Here is a 16,492-nt window from a genome sequence, read left to right as displayed (position 1 = left end):
TGAGAAAGAATATATATAACTTTAACTACAGATGATATAACTGTTGTGATATTAGTGTTTCATTGGTGATTAATTCTATGTAAGACGATATAAATAAATGGCTATGTAACTTACATCCAAGAAAATAAATGTAGAAACAACAAAATGGAACATTAATATGATTAAAAGAAATACTACCATAATAATACTGCGAAACATAAAATGTGATCCGTTCCATCGTACACACATAGATGTAACACCACCCCACGCGTGTTCTGGAGGGTTAAGTGGCTCATATTGAGACTGGGGTCTATTGTTTATCTGCCTTTTCTAAAGTCATATTGTACTTCTTATAATTATCCTTCCACCTTTTTCTCATTCTCCTTTCGAGTACCTTTCTTGCTACTTGTGATACGAATGCTGTTCCTTGATAATTATTGCATACCTTCTTATCACCCTTCTCAAATATTGGTAGTATTATTATTCCCTATCAAGTACCTCTTTTGCTACTTGTGATACGAATGCAGTTCCTTGATAATTATTGCATACCTTCTTGTCAGCCTCCTCAAATATTGGTAGTATTATTATTCCCTTACTCCAGCGATCTGGCACTCATTTCTCTTTCTAAATAAATATAAATAGCCTATACCAGGGATAGCAAACATATGACATGTGTACCATTAGGTGACATGTGAAGGCAAATGAAAAAATGAAATGGCGTATGGCTTTTAGTGCCGGGAGTGTCCGAGAACAAGTTCAGCTTGCCAGATGCAGGTCTTTTGATTTGACTCCCGTAGGCGACTTGCATGTCATGATGAGGATGAAATTATGATGAAGACGACACATACACCCAGCCCCCGTGTCAGCGAAATTAACCAATTATGGTTAAAATTCCCGACCCTGCCGGGAATCGAACCCGGTACCCCTGTGGCCAAAGGCTAGCACACTAACCATTTAGCCATGGAGCCGGAAATGTGAAGACAACTTCTAGTTGCTTTACGTCGCACCGACACAGATAAGTCTTATGGCGACGATGGGAGAGGGAAGGGCTAGGAGTGGGAAGGAAGTGGCCGTGGCCTTAAAATAAGGTACAGCCCCAGCATTTGCCTGGTGTGAAAATGGGAAACCACGGAAAACCATCTTCAGGTCTGCTGACAATGGGGTTCGAACTTACTATCTCCGGAATACTGGATACTGGCCGCACTTAAGCGACTGCAGCTACTGAGCTCGGTAAGACAACTTCTATGGCACATCAGATATCATACTAACATATTTTAATGTATTTAACATGTAATAAATAGGTCAAAAACCTAGCAACATAGCATATTTCAACATTATGCTTTAATTAAAATGTATGTCTCAATTAAATATATGGGCATATTATTACAAATTTTATTAGGTTAAAACAAAAATATTCTTTATTCTTAAAATTTACCTGTTTTCAAAGTGTAGTTTTCAGTGATGTTTGCAAATTAAAATCATGAATCATTCAATTGAATGGATTTATATGTAATGCAATCTAACACCTAAATGAAATCTTTCTATCCTCCAAAAATTGTTGGTTGCAAGGTTCAGCTATGTATTGATAAATAAATTTGAAAAATTTAGAAAATTCTAAAAGAGTACAATAAAATCAAACATATTACATAAAATATTCATAAATTTATTTTTCTGGAAATGCAGATTATTTAATTACAGTACTGTATTATAAAATATCAGATAAAGTGCAGTGATTTTTGCTTGATATGTACGGCATAAATTTAGAGAAGTTTTCCATTCTATTATCTGAGGTAACACAGCCTTGTGATTCAATGATGATAAAGTGCAAGTGGCGTGGCGAATTGAAACCTTGCAAGGAACTGTTCACCATGCATAAAACTGATTCTGGCTTCTGCTGTTCCTTCAACTATCATCCTCCCGACCGGCAACGTGACCGGTAAGTACTATTATTTTGTATTACGTCTCACTTTGTATATTCCTTTTAGATCTAAGGGTACAATACTGTATTTGCAAATTACACTGACTGACAGAGCAAATGCAACACCAAGAAGGAGTGGTCAGAACTTTATGCCAATTGCAGGGTAGACTGACGTCACTGAGGTATGCTCATGATGTGAAATGTGCCGCTGTGCTGCGCACGTAGCGAACGATAAATGGGACACGGCGTTGGCGAATGGCCCACTTCGTACCGTGATTTCTCAGCCGACAGTCATTGTAGAACGTGTTGTCGTGTGCCACAGGACACGTGTATAGCTAAGAATGCCAGGCCGCCGTCAACGGAGGCATTTCCAGCAGACAGACGACTTTACGAGGGGTATGGTGATCGGGCTGAGAAGGGCAGGTTGGTCGCTTCGTCAAATCGCAGCCGATACCCATAGGGATGTGTCCATGGTGCAGCGCCTGTGGCGAAGATGGTTGGCGCAGGGACATGTGGCACGTGCGAGGGGTCCAGGCGCAGCCCGAGTGACGTCAGCACGCGAGGATCGGCGCATCCGCCGCCAAGCGGTGGCAGCCCCGCACGCCATGTCAACCGCCATTCTTCAGCATGTGCAAGACACCCTGGCTGTTCCAATATGGACCAGAACAATTTCCCGTCGATTGGTTGAAGGAGGCCTGCACTCCCGGCGTCCGCTCAGAAGACTACCATTGACTCCACAGCATAGACGTGCACGCCTGGCATGGTGCCGGGCTAGAGCGACTTGGATGAGGGAATGGTGGAACGTCGTGTTCTCCGATGAGTCACGCTTCTGTTCTGTCAGTGATAGTCACCACAGACGAGTGTGGCATCGGCGTGGAGAAAGGTCAAATCCGGCAGTAACTGTGGAGCGCCCTACCGCTAGACAATGCGGCATCATGGTTTGGTGCGCTATTGCGTATGATTCCACGTCACCTCTAGTGCGTATTCAAGGCACGTTAAATGCCCACCGCTACGTGCAGCATGTGCTGCGGCCGGTGGCACTCCCGTACCTTCAGGGGCTGCCCAATGCTCTGTTTCAGCAGGATAATGCCCGCCCACACACTGCTCGCATCTCCCAACAGGCTCTACGAGGTGTACAGATGCTTCCGTGGCCAGCGTACTCTCCGGATCTCTCACCAATCGAACACGTGTGGGATCTCATTGGACGCCGTTTGCAAACTCTGCCCCAGCCTCGTACGGACGACCAACTGTGGCAAATGGTTGACAGAGAATGGAGAACCATCCCTCAGGACACCATCCTCACTCTTATTGACTCTGTACCTCGACGTGTTTCTGCGTGTATCGCCGCTCGCGGTGGTCCTACATCCTACTGAGTCGATGCCGTGCGCATTGTGTAACCTGCATATCGGTTTGAAATAAACATCAATTATTCATCTGTGCCGTCTCTGTTTTTTCCCCAACTTTCATCCCTTTCGAACCACTCCTTCTTGGTGTTGCATTTGCTCTGTCAGTCAGTGTATATGAGTTCTGTATTTTCTCATGCTGGAAATTACTTTTCTTATGTTGGATAAAATAGCTGCCCTGGTAGTCATGATCGTTAAGGCATCAAGTCTGTGGGCTAACACTATGCCTAGCTGATTCGAGTCTCATTGGTGGGAAAACATTTCCCATCAGAATGCTGGCCGTCAATGTAGGAGATAGATAGTTAGATAGATAGGTTTTTTTTTACAATTTGTTTTACGTTGCACTGACACAGATAGCTCTTACAGCGATGATGGCATAAGAGAGGGCTGGGAGTGGGAAGGAAGCGAGCATGGCCTTAATTAAGGTACAGCCCCAGCATTTGCCTGATGTGAAAATGGAAAATCACAGAAAACAATCTTTAGTGCTACCAACAGTGGGGTTTGATAGATAGGTAAATATCTCTATTGGTGCACAACACTGTGGTTGGTATTCCTCTGACATCGTCCGGTAAACGGTTCCATTCTCGTGTGGCAGACACAGAAAATTTGTTATATGTGACAGTTCAATGGTGAGAAATGATGAGTAGGTTTGATCTTTGAGCCCTTGTATCTCCCTCATGAACATTTGAAAAGTAATAGAAACATGGTCTTATTTTCTTGAATTGCATGCATATCTCACACATGCACATTCATTCTGAGTGGGCTGCAGCCTTAGGGACAATTCTGGCCTAACATCATTGAAAACAGCATCACAAAAATCAAAATTAGCACTGCAAGAGCTTCAATTATTATCTTTTTTAAGTTTTATTAGAAAGATATGTTTATATTTATATAAAGAACATAGAACTAGCTGCCTCTGTGGATCAGTGGTAGAGTGTCAGCCTCCGGATCCCAAGATAGTGGGTTCAAACCCGGCACAGGTAGTCGGATTTTGAAGGGCGGAAAAAAGTCCATTTGATGATGTCGGCATGTAAAAGATCTTTGGTATCACATTTGGTGTTTAGCCGACAAAATTCACTAAATCTCAGCCACAGAACATCAAATTTGATGAGCAGACAGCCAGATGGCATTGTGAATGGAGTGATGGATTTGCACAGATGCCTTCCTTTCTTGGGTGTTCTAGTGAGAAAGAAACCGGACAGCTCCTTGGGACATACCATCTATCGTAAGCCTACCCACACAAATCGCTGTCTTCATGCAGATTCTCACCACCATCCAGCAGAAAAACAAGGCATTCTCACCAAGAGGGCGAGACAAATTTGTGAGCCATCAAATATTCAGGAGGAGATGGACACACTAAAGTCACGTTCAAGGGTGATGGTTACAGCGATTTGCAGATTCATATAGCCCTGCATCCCAGAGAAACGACCAAGCAAAGCTCACAGAAGGAAGAAGTGAAGGGAACTGCCTACCTGCTTTACATTCACAACACCACAGATCGAATTGCCAAGGTCCTCCGCAAACACAATATAAAAACCATGTTCGGCATCATCACTAAAATTGCTCACAATCTGGGTAAAACCAAGGACAAATTGTCCTGGGGTATACAAAATTCCCTGTATTTGTGGTAAGGTATACATTGGCCAAACATGCCGGTTCATTGGTACTAGTATCAAGGAATATGAACATAATATTCGTCTCAACCAGCCAGATAAATCAGCAATAGCTGAGCACGCTCTATCATCGGGTCAGGCTGTCATGTTCCAAGATACTCGAGCTCTTACCCACACTAGACACTACAGGTCCAGGATTATACAAGAAGCTGTGGAAATACATAGAAATCCTAACAATTTCAACAGGGACACTGGCTATCAATTAAGTAATATCTGGTTGTCAGCCATTAAGGATTTACGTAGGTAGTTCCCTTCCCTGTCCCTTCACTATTGTTATTTCGTTTCGGTGTTTTCCAAATTCGAACGTTCCTCATCACCAGTTTCATTCCAGGCTTGTGTCAATGTCATACCTTCATATGTGGGTACACCTGTTATGTTATGGACCCTCTCAGACTGATTCCGATGGTTCCGTCAACTTCCGCTTTGAACACTAGAGCTGTACTGTGTCCAGGGAGCCATCTGGTGATGAATGAACTTACCATTTCCACATCTATTATAATGTCTAAATTCAAACCTCATTGATTGAGAAACCTTTCTCGTGGACAGTGAAGATTTTCTTCTGATGACACAGAGCAAGGTTGTCTGTGAAACGTAATTTCACCTTATTTTCTTGACACGGCATAAGCCCAAAAGCCTATATCACATCTGTAACGTTACACTAGGTTGTTAGTTTACTGTTGTCATTTCCTGTATTATTATCACATGGCATTGTTACTCTTTCTTTGTTGTTTCATATGCTTGTATCATCATCAGCCAACCTGAAATGCTAAATTTCTTCATTTTACATAACAATGTATAATTTCCTCCAGTATTAGTAATTTGTTTGACAGCAATTTCAAAACTGTGAAAAATGTTTCTCTCCTATGAAGTTTCCAGTTTCCAAATGTTTAAAGAGTACACGTGCCCACACGTTTATTTCAGGTCGAAACCTCTGTTGCGAGTGAATGGTGCGGGCTATCTCACGGGTCTCTCCATGCTGATGGACCCTAGACTTGAAGATTATTATGCTGCACTCTTCTCTTTCTATGGAATTCAAGTGCAGGTCCATCCACCTCTGGACTATCCAAATATTTGTGAGAGAGGAATTATTCTTGCTCCCAAAAAGGAGGCCTTCATGCAGGTTTGTATCTGTTGAGACCAGTCATTTTCAACTCCTTAATCTAACAGATATCCAATAATTTGGCTCAGGAAACCAGTGTAGTAGCATCACATTATGTATCTGCTGAAGACAGGAAATAATGAAACTTTTGAATGTTCCAAAAATCCTAATATGGAGGGTTGATTTCAGTCTCTGGAAACAAAAGTGAAGGAAGACTATCTTTCCTTTGTAAATCCTCATTCCCATGATACTGTATACAAAGTCTTTCCAGTTTTTTGCATGCCAGATACGCTATACCAGCATGCCAGCATGCCCAGCCCCCAACACTCGAGTGTTAAAATCTCTTACTGTCGTCTGGCATTTCATTTAGAGTTATGACCTCAGAGAGTGGCATTCAAATGCATTTTGTAAAAAAGATCTCATAATTATACATTTCCTTTCGTCACTCAAGTACCACCCTCAATATTGGAGTTTTTTATTTTTTATTATTTACTAGTTGTCACACTGACACAGATAGGTCTTGTGGCAATGATACCCCAATGTCGGCAGCCCTGAAGACAGTTTACCATGGTTTCCCATTTTCACACCAGGCAAATGCTGGGGCTGTACCTTATTAAGGCCACAGCTGCTTCCTTCCCACTCCTAGCCTTTCCTATCCTATCGTCACCATAAGACCGATCTGTGTCAGTGCGACGTAAATCAACTTGTGAAAAAAAAAATGAGAAACCACGAAAAACCAAGTTCAGGACTGCTGACAATGGAGCTCAAACTTACTATCTCCCAAACGCAAGCTCACAGCTAAATGACCCTAACCACATAGGGAACTCGCTCAGTATATTGGAGCTTTAAATTACTCATACAGTACATAGCGATGGAAATATTGCATACAGTAAACAATTGGTTTTTGTAATAGCCTTTTTTAATGGGTACTTACATTTTGTGTTTTTAAATAATTGTGCTAGGGCAATGCTGTCCATTTTTTATGCGTACTGGGACACATCTGATTAATGCATATATGAAAATGTAGGCACCGTGTAATACTACTACTACTATTACCAGTGGCATGTGGAGAACATATTCTTTATCCCACCTGCAAAAATGTTTTTAAATATAAACAATCGTAGCCCCACTATACCCTCTAAATTCAACATTACCATTTTATAAGGCTGCGATTTTCGTGGAAAGGTCTATGTGAGAAAGATCTTTCAGGAATATTTTCAACCACACGTTCGCACATACAGTACTTCCAAATTGATATCCACGGCAGTGACGGCACCATCATAACTTAATCTATAACAGACTTTAAACAATGTACTTACAGTTTTATTCGATGATGCTTCATGATAGATAGTACAGTCATGGTTTTCACAAAAATACACTGAGACTAACTATTTGTTTTTTCTTAAAAAGCCTAATCTAAACCAATCAGCAAAAGTGAACTGGTATTTTACCGTCGCTAAAGTTTTATAGTTTCACTTGCATACTGAGTGTACATGCATCAACGAAAAATGAGAGAAAATATTTGTCACAACGTATAACACATGTTATATTCATGAAGAATGCCACAGAACTCGCTGATCAGTGCTGCATGACCACCATATTCATGGCTTAAATCTTATGGTTCCACTGGGTGAAAGAAAACACAACTATAACATGCACAGTAGCGTGATGAGAAGCAAGTCAGAGCGAGACTCAGTCCTAAACCAGCTATAGGGAATTTCACCAAATTTGATGGTAAGACTTTACGTTACACATTCGTGATTGAATCTCTTTTCTTAAATATCTGAGGGTTTTAAACCCCTTTAATTTTTATATCTTTCTTTCCAGACCTTGTCTTTTTTTTAAAGGAATATTCATAAGATTTAACCCATGAACATGGTGGTCATGCAGCACTGATCTTTGCCATACGATGGGCTGTCTCATAAGGCTTCAGATTTCTTCTACCAGAATAGCTCAATTTTGAAAGGAAATTCCATACACGTTGAAGTTTTTAAATGTTCCAACGTGGATTTGTTCCAATCCTATTTCCGAGGCCAGATTTTCAATCTCCCGAGCCAACACACTGAAACCTCCAGATTCCAACAATGGTTGCAAAATTTTCCAGGAAGGTCGTTCATATTTAACATTGAAGGAAGATTGTTTGCAAGAAGTGTTAAACTACCTTATTAAATAATGTGTATGTTTTGTCTTCCGTGTTTACTCAACAGTTCATAAAGGAACTTCTGTTTTAAATTACAGAGAGTAACAATGGACATTGTATTCCGTACAAGATGTTATGGCTAGCATGTCATATTTCAGATTATATTTCAATTTTAACATTGAAGATAACACAAGTTTTTGCAAGAAGTGAGGACAATTTTGTGTAAATAATGTATATATATTGTGTATCCCAAATAGTCCTTAAAATAGGCATTGGGTTCTTGAATATTTTCAATTTCTGAACAATGAGTTTTGTAATCTACCATGTGATTTTATGGCTGATGAAGTCTCAAATAGAGATGAAACATGTCCCAAAATGTATTTAATAAGTTTTTATATTAAATAGTTTTCATTTGTAAAGTGATGTGAATTGATTGGGTGGACCAAATCCTAACATTATTTCTTAGTTTTAATGTATCGAGCTGTCAAAAGAGAGATGGCGTGGAATGACATTAGTAGACGAATAAGTTTGAGTGGTGTTTTTAAAAGTAGGAAAGATCACAATATGAAGATAACGGTAGAATTCAAGAGGACAAACTGGGGCAAATATTCATTTAGAGGAAGGGAAGTTAGGGATTGGAATAACTTACCAAGGGAGATGTTCAATAAATTTCCAATTTCTTTGCAATCATTTAATAAAAGGCTAGGAAAACAACAGATAGGGAATCTGCTGCCAGGGCAATTGCTCTAAATGCAGATCAGGACCGACCGACTGACAGACCGACTTATTTATTTATTTATTTATTTATTTATTTAAAGTGGCTCTGCTGTTTCGGTCACATAGATATCAGCTTGCATTCAGGAAAGAATGGGTTCAAACCCCACTGTCGGCAGCCCTGAAGATGGTTTCCTGTGGTTTCCCACCCCTAGCCCTTCCCTGTCCCATCGCCGCCATAAGACCTATCTGTGTCGGTGCGACATAAAGCAGACTGTAAAAAAAAAGTAACATTTTTCATTTTGTTTAATTTATATAACTGTTAGGTTATTCAGTCTGCTGAAACTAATGAAACTAATTTTGAAAAATTCAATTTATAACCTACCTGCAAAAAAAAAGTTCAGAAGAACAGTAATAAATTAACAGAGTTGAAACCACAAAATACTTCTGGAAGATAAAAGCATAGAAATCTGTTGATGAACTAAACCAGAGGTTCATTTTTTACATATCTACCAGGTTATGAAACTTGAGATGTTGTATACTAGGGGAATAACTCATAATTATAATAATTTTGCTTTTCAGGTTACAGCAGAAACAACATATGCAACCCCTCAAGTGCGGTCTTTGGATGTAAAACAACGTCAGTGCTTGTTTGATGATGAGAGTGGTCCTGAGAGAAGTTTGGGCAGTAGCGACTACTCTTTCAGCAACTGTCTGATACGCTGCAAATTACAACACCTCAAGCAGATCTGTAATTGTACACCATACTTCTACCCTTCTAGTGGTAAGTGGTTTCAGTCTCATATTCAAGAGCTGGAAATATTACTATCGGCAAAGATGAACATAGGATCATTTCAGAGAGATTTACTCATCGCTGCTAACGACTGCTGTCAGATTGCATGAGGGAGAAATAGCAACTTGTACTAACACTGGCCAACATCATGGCATGATGTTCGTCTTACCTAGGGGCCCAAGGTTCAATTCCCGACTCATGCTATATTGAGGGCTGGAATGGGGTTCACTCAACCTTTTTGAGCTCAGTTGGTGAGCTGTCTGAAATGGGAAGTGGTGCAGGCCTGCTGGCTAGGTGACAGTCATCTTGGTAAGTATGCCAAGAACCTTAATTAAGATGTTTTTCTTTTAATCATTTTCACCACTTGTCAGCCTGACCACTTAGCACCAGTTTTCATTTTTTTAGTCTTTCTGGAAGATCCTTTATCACATACAGGGTGTATCAGAACTATATGAACAAAAAAATCAGGGTTGCTCTTCATGTTATGTTAAGAATGATGTTGCAATCAAATTGGTGAAAAAATTGCTCTTTTTGAGAAAATATTACTTCCAGGCACGCGATTCAAATTGATGAACTTGCTGTATTTGCTAGCCAGAGAGCCAGGCGCTGCCTGTTGCTGCGCGTCAGAGGAGGGAAAGGAAGGGAGGGTAAGCACAAGTTTCTCGTTCATTTCGCACAGTTGCTTCCTAGCCCCAGCAGGCAGTGTACAGTTTGTTCTACTATACAAACCCCGAGATGAACTTGGAGCAAGAATACAGGCAGCTTTCCAGGTCATTTTGCAACACACCACACATCCTGAACAGAGTCCAAAAGTCACTACTGCACCATTGTGAACAGTGCATCAAAGTAGGAGGGGGGCTCATTGAACATCTACTGCAATCAAACTACTGGGCGTATTGTTCCCTTCGTTCAGTATTTCATTCCATTTACAATGATGTGAGTGAAAGAATACACAATCGTGGGGTAACAGCATTGCATCTTCGAGCATGTTAAGTAATAAAGAACATTACTGAGACCAACAGACGAGAGGAGAAACAATCTGATGCATTCTTTCACTGACAAGTGAATCTTAGTTACAGTGTGTTCTTGTACTGTGTGTGCAGTTACAGCTGTTTAATAAATGAACAGTGGATATTGCCTGTAATAGACAAGGACAATCCTGAGCGAGTCGAACGAGGAAACTTGTGCATGTGCGCGGGGCATTATCTCTGTCTCCATCATACATGCTACTTCTCCTACCTCCCCTTCTCTTCCCTGAAGTACGGCAGTGGGTTGTCCTCTGGTGTAGCAGATATGGTGAGTTTGTCAGTTTGAATCGTGCATCCTGAAGTAACATTTTCTGGAAAAACATTTTCTCCACCAATCCGAATGCACCATTGTTCTTAACGTAACACGAAGAGCATCCCTGATGTCTTTGTTGTTATAGTTCTGAGACACCCTGTATACCCAGGTTCTGAACTTACTTCTTTCTTAAAACAGTGCTTCAGAGGCACCACTTGGAACTTCCTCTGCTACAGTCATGATCTGTGTGATATTCTGGTGATAAAATGTATGATAAGGAAGACAGGAAAGGACAAAGTAAGAAATAAGGATGTCAGGAAGGAAATCAGAATGGAAAAGGTTTTTGCCAGAATGGACAGGATTAAACTTAAATGGTTTGGACATGTTAAGAGGATGGAAGAGCAAAACTACCTTGTCAAGAGCTGAGCTGAGAAGAAATACAGTAGGGCTGGTAACACTGGGATTTGGGTATAGTTATTGAGTTATATTTCCTCTTAAAAAATTATCAACACCTCACCAGCACTGGGATTAATGAGAGAGTAATGTTGTTTGCAGATTATTCTGTGGCAGAGAGAGCAAACAGAAAGGAAGTACAAGGGCAACTTGACATACTGAGTGAGATTATTGACAATTATGGAATTAAAATGAGTATTGAAAGGAGTAATACAACAGCATTGACTAGAGTAGAAAGTGAAAGGAATTATAAAAATAAAGGGACAAAACCTTGAAATTGGGGAGAGCTTCAAGTAGCCTATTTGGGAAATGAACTGATGCAGGGTACAAGGCTGGACATGGAAATAAGTAAAAGTATTCATCAGGGAATTGCATTCTATCAGATTGTGAGAAACCTGGTGTGGAAGGAAGAAGGTACCAATGAAGTGTAAAGAGGTTATGTATAAAATGTACTACTTCCCAGTACTGACATATGCAGCAGAGACCTGGACATTTGCAAAAAGACAGGAGAATAAAATCCACACCCGTGAAATTAAATTTTTAAGAAGTGTGATAGGAAAGACAAGAAAGGACAGAATAAGAAATGAGGACATCGGGAAGGAAATTGGGGTGGAAACGCTTTTCGACACAATGGAGAGGGGATAAACTTAGATGGTTTGAACATGTTAAGAGGATGGACAAGGGAAGGATACTGAAGTGGATGATGGAAACCCAGATAGAAGGAGGGAGGGCCAGAGAGTGATTCAGACTAAGGTGTTCAAAAACAATCAAGAATAGTATAATCAGAAGAAATCTGGATTGGAACACAGTTAATGAGGAACAACCGTGGTCAGATAGAGGAAGACAGAAAGGTGCCACAAACATTCCAACCTGGCAGAAGTTGGACAAGGAAAATGGATGATGATGATGATGATTCTGGTATAAGTTGTTCAAGAGAGATGACCATCAAGCATGAGGCAATGCTTTCTCATAACAAGCGAGAGCTTTTTAAAGTTAGGATGCCACTGCTCTACATCTGATCATAAGCGATATTTGCCCTTAGAATTTTAACATGGACCAAGGATCTATCTTAACAATCTTTTATTGGACCCTTTCTGTCTCACTGTGATGAGTAAAGGCCAAGCACTCGATGGCTTCACGAAATACTACTGTGGTATAGTGGTATAGTGGCAGTATGGTCTGCCATGATATTGTTAAGAGTGGGTTTACAGAAGTGGAAAGCTGTTCCCATGCATTTGGCCCACTATTTCAGGTGGTGGTGGTGGTGGTGGTGGTGGTGGTGGTGGTGTTCCGTTTTGCATTTCAATGCTCACCAGCATCATGAGTAATGAGGTGTTGCAAGTATAATTATCCTTCAATTCTTAACAACTCCGTTATGTTGTGATGATAAGAATTACTTCAGCACAGTTTCTAAGGTAAACAACTTACTTCGTTGGAGTGCTTTCAACTAATTACATACGACCATCTTCAGCAAGTGTCCCCTGGGACAGGAAGACTTGATGTGAGAGTCAATTGCTGAAGACGACCAGGTATTTAAAAAAAAAAAAAGGTTGATATTGCTCAACCAAGTCAAGTGGTTTTACCACAAAAACTGTAATGAAATTGTTCAATTATTATTATCCTATTCCTAACTTAAGCACTTTCTTATAAGAAAGGTTAAGCCTGTAATGGAGAGTTGTATTACTAACCATTAATTAATTTCTTTTAAATGCTTTATGTTGCAGAGGACACGCGTGAATGTGACCTCCTAGATGTGAAATGCCTTGCAGACAATCGACGTAAGTACAAACTCCTTTAGTTATAAAGTAGCTTCGTTTGTTGCTCTCTGTCACAGCGAACTGCGTAAGGAGGAAGATGTACTAATGATTCTAAACATCTAAAGGATGGTCTCCTCATTGAGTGTGCATGACTGCTGCCCTGATGAAGCTTGGAAGCACAAATTACCTTGTCAAAAGCTGAACTGAGAAGAAAGAGCTAGTAGGACTGAGATCTGGGTATGGTAGTAGAGTTGTACTTTCTCTTAAAACAATTATCACAACCTTACCAGCACTTGGATTAAAGATGAGGGAACCTCTGTATTGAAAGAATACAGTGTAAAGATCAAAACTTGACCATGCTTTTTTGAACTTCCATATTTGTCCTTGTCTCTATTTTCTGTCACTCCCTCTACTCCCAATTGTCTGGTATTAAGGCAAATCTTGATTTCTTGCTTTCTGTCTTTGATATATATATACAGTGGAACCTCGATTATCCGCTCCCGGAAAACACGTTTTCCCGGAATATGCGTTCAAATTACGCGGTCCCGCGAGCATCGTAATTAAATCACGTTGTAAAAGACCCGCATTATCCGTTCCTCGAAGAAACGATTTCCCGGATCAACCGTCCAGAAATTCCAGTCCCATCAACGCTAAATCCTCGATCAATCGTTTTTTAATAAACTGTATCTCACAAAAGGACGGCTATGGCATATTTATGGATCTTGGCGTTAACGCCCCGTCACTGTGATAATTAAAGCAAGTACTGTACCGGTACTGGAAAAGCGATCGGCGGTGAACTTGCATAAGGGACCATCTTAGCATCGCATTCGGGTGGTATTGTTTAGAGAATCTCGGAAAATCATAAAGCAGAGAGTGGCGACAACAGTTGCAAGTAGACGCGGCGCATTTCGACAGCTCTGCTTGAAGACGGAACGAGTTTCGTCAAATGTTCGCACTTATAAAAGATGTTTATATTTTTACTTTTTCCGATCGTACTGCCGAAGAGGTTTTTGGCACTATGCTCAGGGCACTGCAGAGTAACTGGGCTTTCAGGCAGGAATCGAAACTGCTTCTTAACACAAATTCAGTATTTTTGATATTATCGTACATGATTATGTTAGCGAGACCAAAACAGATGTTGCACCTTACATTTAAAAAAAAGAAAGCCATGGGAGGTCTTGGAATTGCCTATTACTGTTTAGGTCCTAATGTAAGACTGGGAATTTTTCGTTTTCGTGTTAAAATACCAAAAAACCGCAGTCGTTTTATTTGCGCACGTTACATTTTAAATGGTTGGTATAATTTCAAACTCGTACTGACATGTGCAGCGAGCGCGCTTTCCAGATGACCTCAAGGTCACGAATAACCGTAGTTTCTGAAGTTTTGATATTTCTTTTATCTTTCCAATTTGATTGGATCTGTGACGCGCAGAATTGAATATAATGCATTCGAGAACTTTTAAGAATCGATACTTACATTCGAAACCATGTTTTCGAGTTCAACATAACCTTTAAAAGTCGACGTAGGCCTAATTTGCGCGGTACGAGATTTCCAGAAACTGACTATGAACAGTATACCGGAGACCAAATTACAATGAAAGATTAAGAAATGAACGGATTTCGCATTCATTTTGGGTGCTTTCGTATCTAATGTGCTTTATTTTATTAGATGAGAGAATTAAAAACTACTTGTGGTCGATTGTCGTTTGGCTTGGCGTTATTAGATTTTTCGAAGAGTTTGGCTAGCCTAATCAAAGTCGCTGAACTGAAAGAAGTTTTCACGGGAAACTGACGAAGATTCCCCTGTAAAACTGAATATAAAGTATCGAGATTTTGAACTCGCGTACCGGTAATTAATGCGGTTTCGTGGTCTAACATGCCCGCCTCTCATACAGAGGCCCGAGTTCGATTGCGACCAGGTCAGACAATTTTACCTGGATATAAGTCTGATTCCAGGTCCACTCAGCCTACGTGATTACCTTTAATTGTGGAGCTATCTAATGGTGAGATGGCGACCCCGATCTACAGAGCCAGGAATATCGGCCGAGAGGATTCGTCGCACTGACCATGCGCACCTCGTAATCTGAAGTCCTTCGGGCTGAGCAGCGGTCGCTTGGCAGGCAAAGTCCCACTGGGGCTGTAGTTTGGTTTGGTTTAGGAGTTTTGTAAGATTATAATTATACATACAGTATTTCATTTTTGTGATGTTTAGCCAAATTGTTGATGGTTTTCATTCATTCCCGGATTTTCCGTTTTCCCGTATTGTACGTTTTATTTTCATGGTCCCTCGAAAAACGGAGAATCGAGGTTTCCGTACACATAACTGATTGTTCCCTTTCCTTCATATATACCTACATACCAGGTAAATCAGCTGCCCGACCAATATTTTGTTCTGCAACCCAACAAACATGTGAGATCATCGTGAGGTTGATATTTCTCTGCTAGCATCATGTATGGTACTAATGCACTCTAAGCAAATCCTACAAACAATTCTGAACACTATTATGATTTCCACCATGAGACTACAGACTGTTCCAAAAAGTATGACATCCTTTCAATCATTTATGGTATGTCAGTCCATGTTAAGATGTTGCGCCAAGTGACCAGGTATAGCAAAACATGAAATAAACGTTTAAAAATGATGATACAGTGAAGTGGAGAGAGCATACAACAGTGAACTGGAGGAGTAACATACTCTAAGGTGTTCTTAATATATGTCTCGCCTACAGCTGTGGTGTAGCACATATGTTCAAATGCTAGCCTATCAATCAATCAATAGAACGTAGTCTTTATAGTTCAAATCCTACATCATACAAAAAAGTTTACATCTATATGAAACTTCAGTGCTTAACACATTGAGGTTGAAGGCCTATGCTGTATGGCTTGTGTCATTTATTGTAGACAATCCCACCTGTCCAAGAGAAGACCATAATATCTGGTGAAAATGAGTTGTTCTGGACACAGCTTGCAATAACCCACACATGAGTTAACCTGAAAATTGCCATTAGCAAGGCTTTCCTTCTATGAATTCTGCATGTGTATAAATATCATCCCGCTTGGTGTACGTTCTGTGGTTTTCATCGTTGTTATTATGAAACAAACTTACTATATGCATTGATTGGCACCTGCAGTATAAAGTTTGGTTCATATAGTTCTCGAAAAAATATAGATGGCCACAAGCTACAGCTCCACACATCATATTCTTCCTTTCAAATTGTGTCAGACCTGTGTGAACTCGACAGCAGTGTGCACATAATGACGGTCGCATGCGAACCTGACTCAA

The 16,492-nt window shown here is 40.4% G+C and overlaps 1 protein-coding gene across 1 annotated transcript in view; it reads left to right on the top strand.

Moving 5' to 3' along the window:
• Positions 1-16,492, top strand: part of LOC136879333 (sodium channel protein Nach-like) — a 105,270-nt gene that overhangs the window by 76,187 nt on the left and 12,591 nt on the right. Inside the window, exons 5-8 of the mRNA XM_068229071.1 lie at positions 1,770-1,915; positions 5,895-6,093; positions 9,509-9,710; positions 13,178-13,231. Of these exons, the coding sequence (XP_068085172.1) occupies positions 1,770-1,915; positions 5,895-6,093; positions 9,509-9,710; positions 13,178-13,231 (601 nt within the window). The remainder of the gene's footprint in view (positions 1-1,769; positions 1,916-5,894; positions 6,094-9,508; positions 9,711-13,177; positions 13,232-16,492) is intronic.

The sequence above is a fragment of the Anabrus simplex genome, chromosome 8, assembly GCF_040414725.1.
Source record: "Anabrus simplex isolate iqAnaSimp1 chromosome 8, ASM4041472v1, whole genome shotgun sequence".
Classification (NCBI taxonomy): Eukaryota; Metazoa; Arthropoda; class Insecta; order Orthoptera; family Tettigoniidae; genus Anabrus; species Anabrus simplex.
This window is presented reverse-complemented; position numbering and strand designations above follow the sequence as displayed.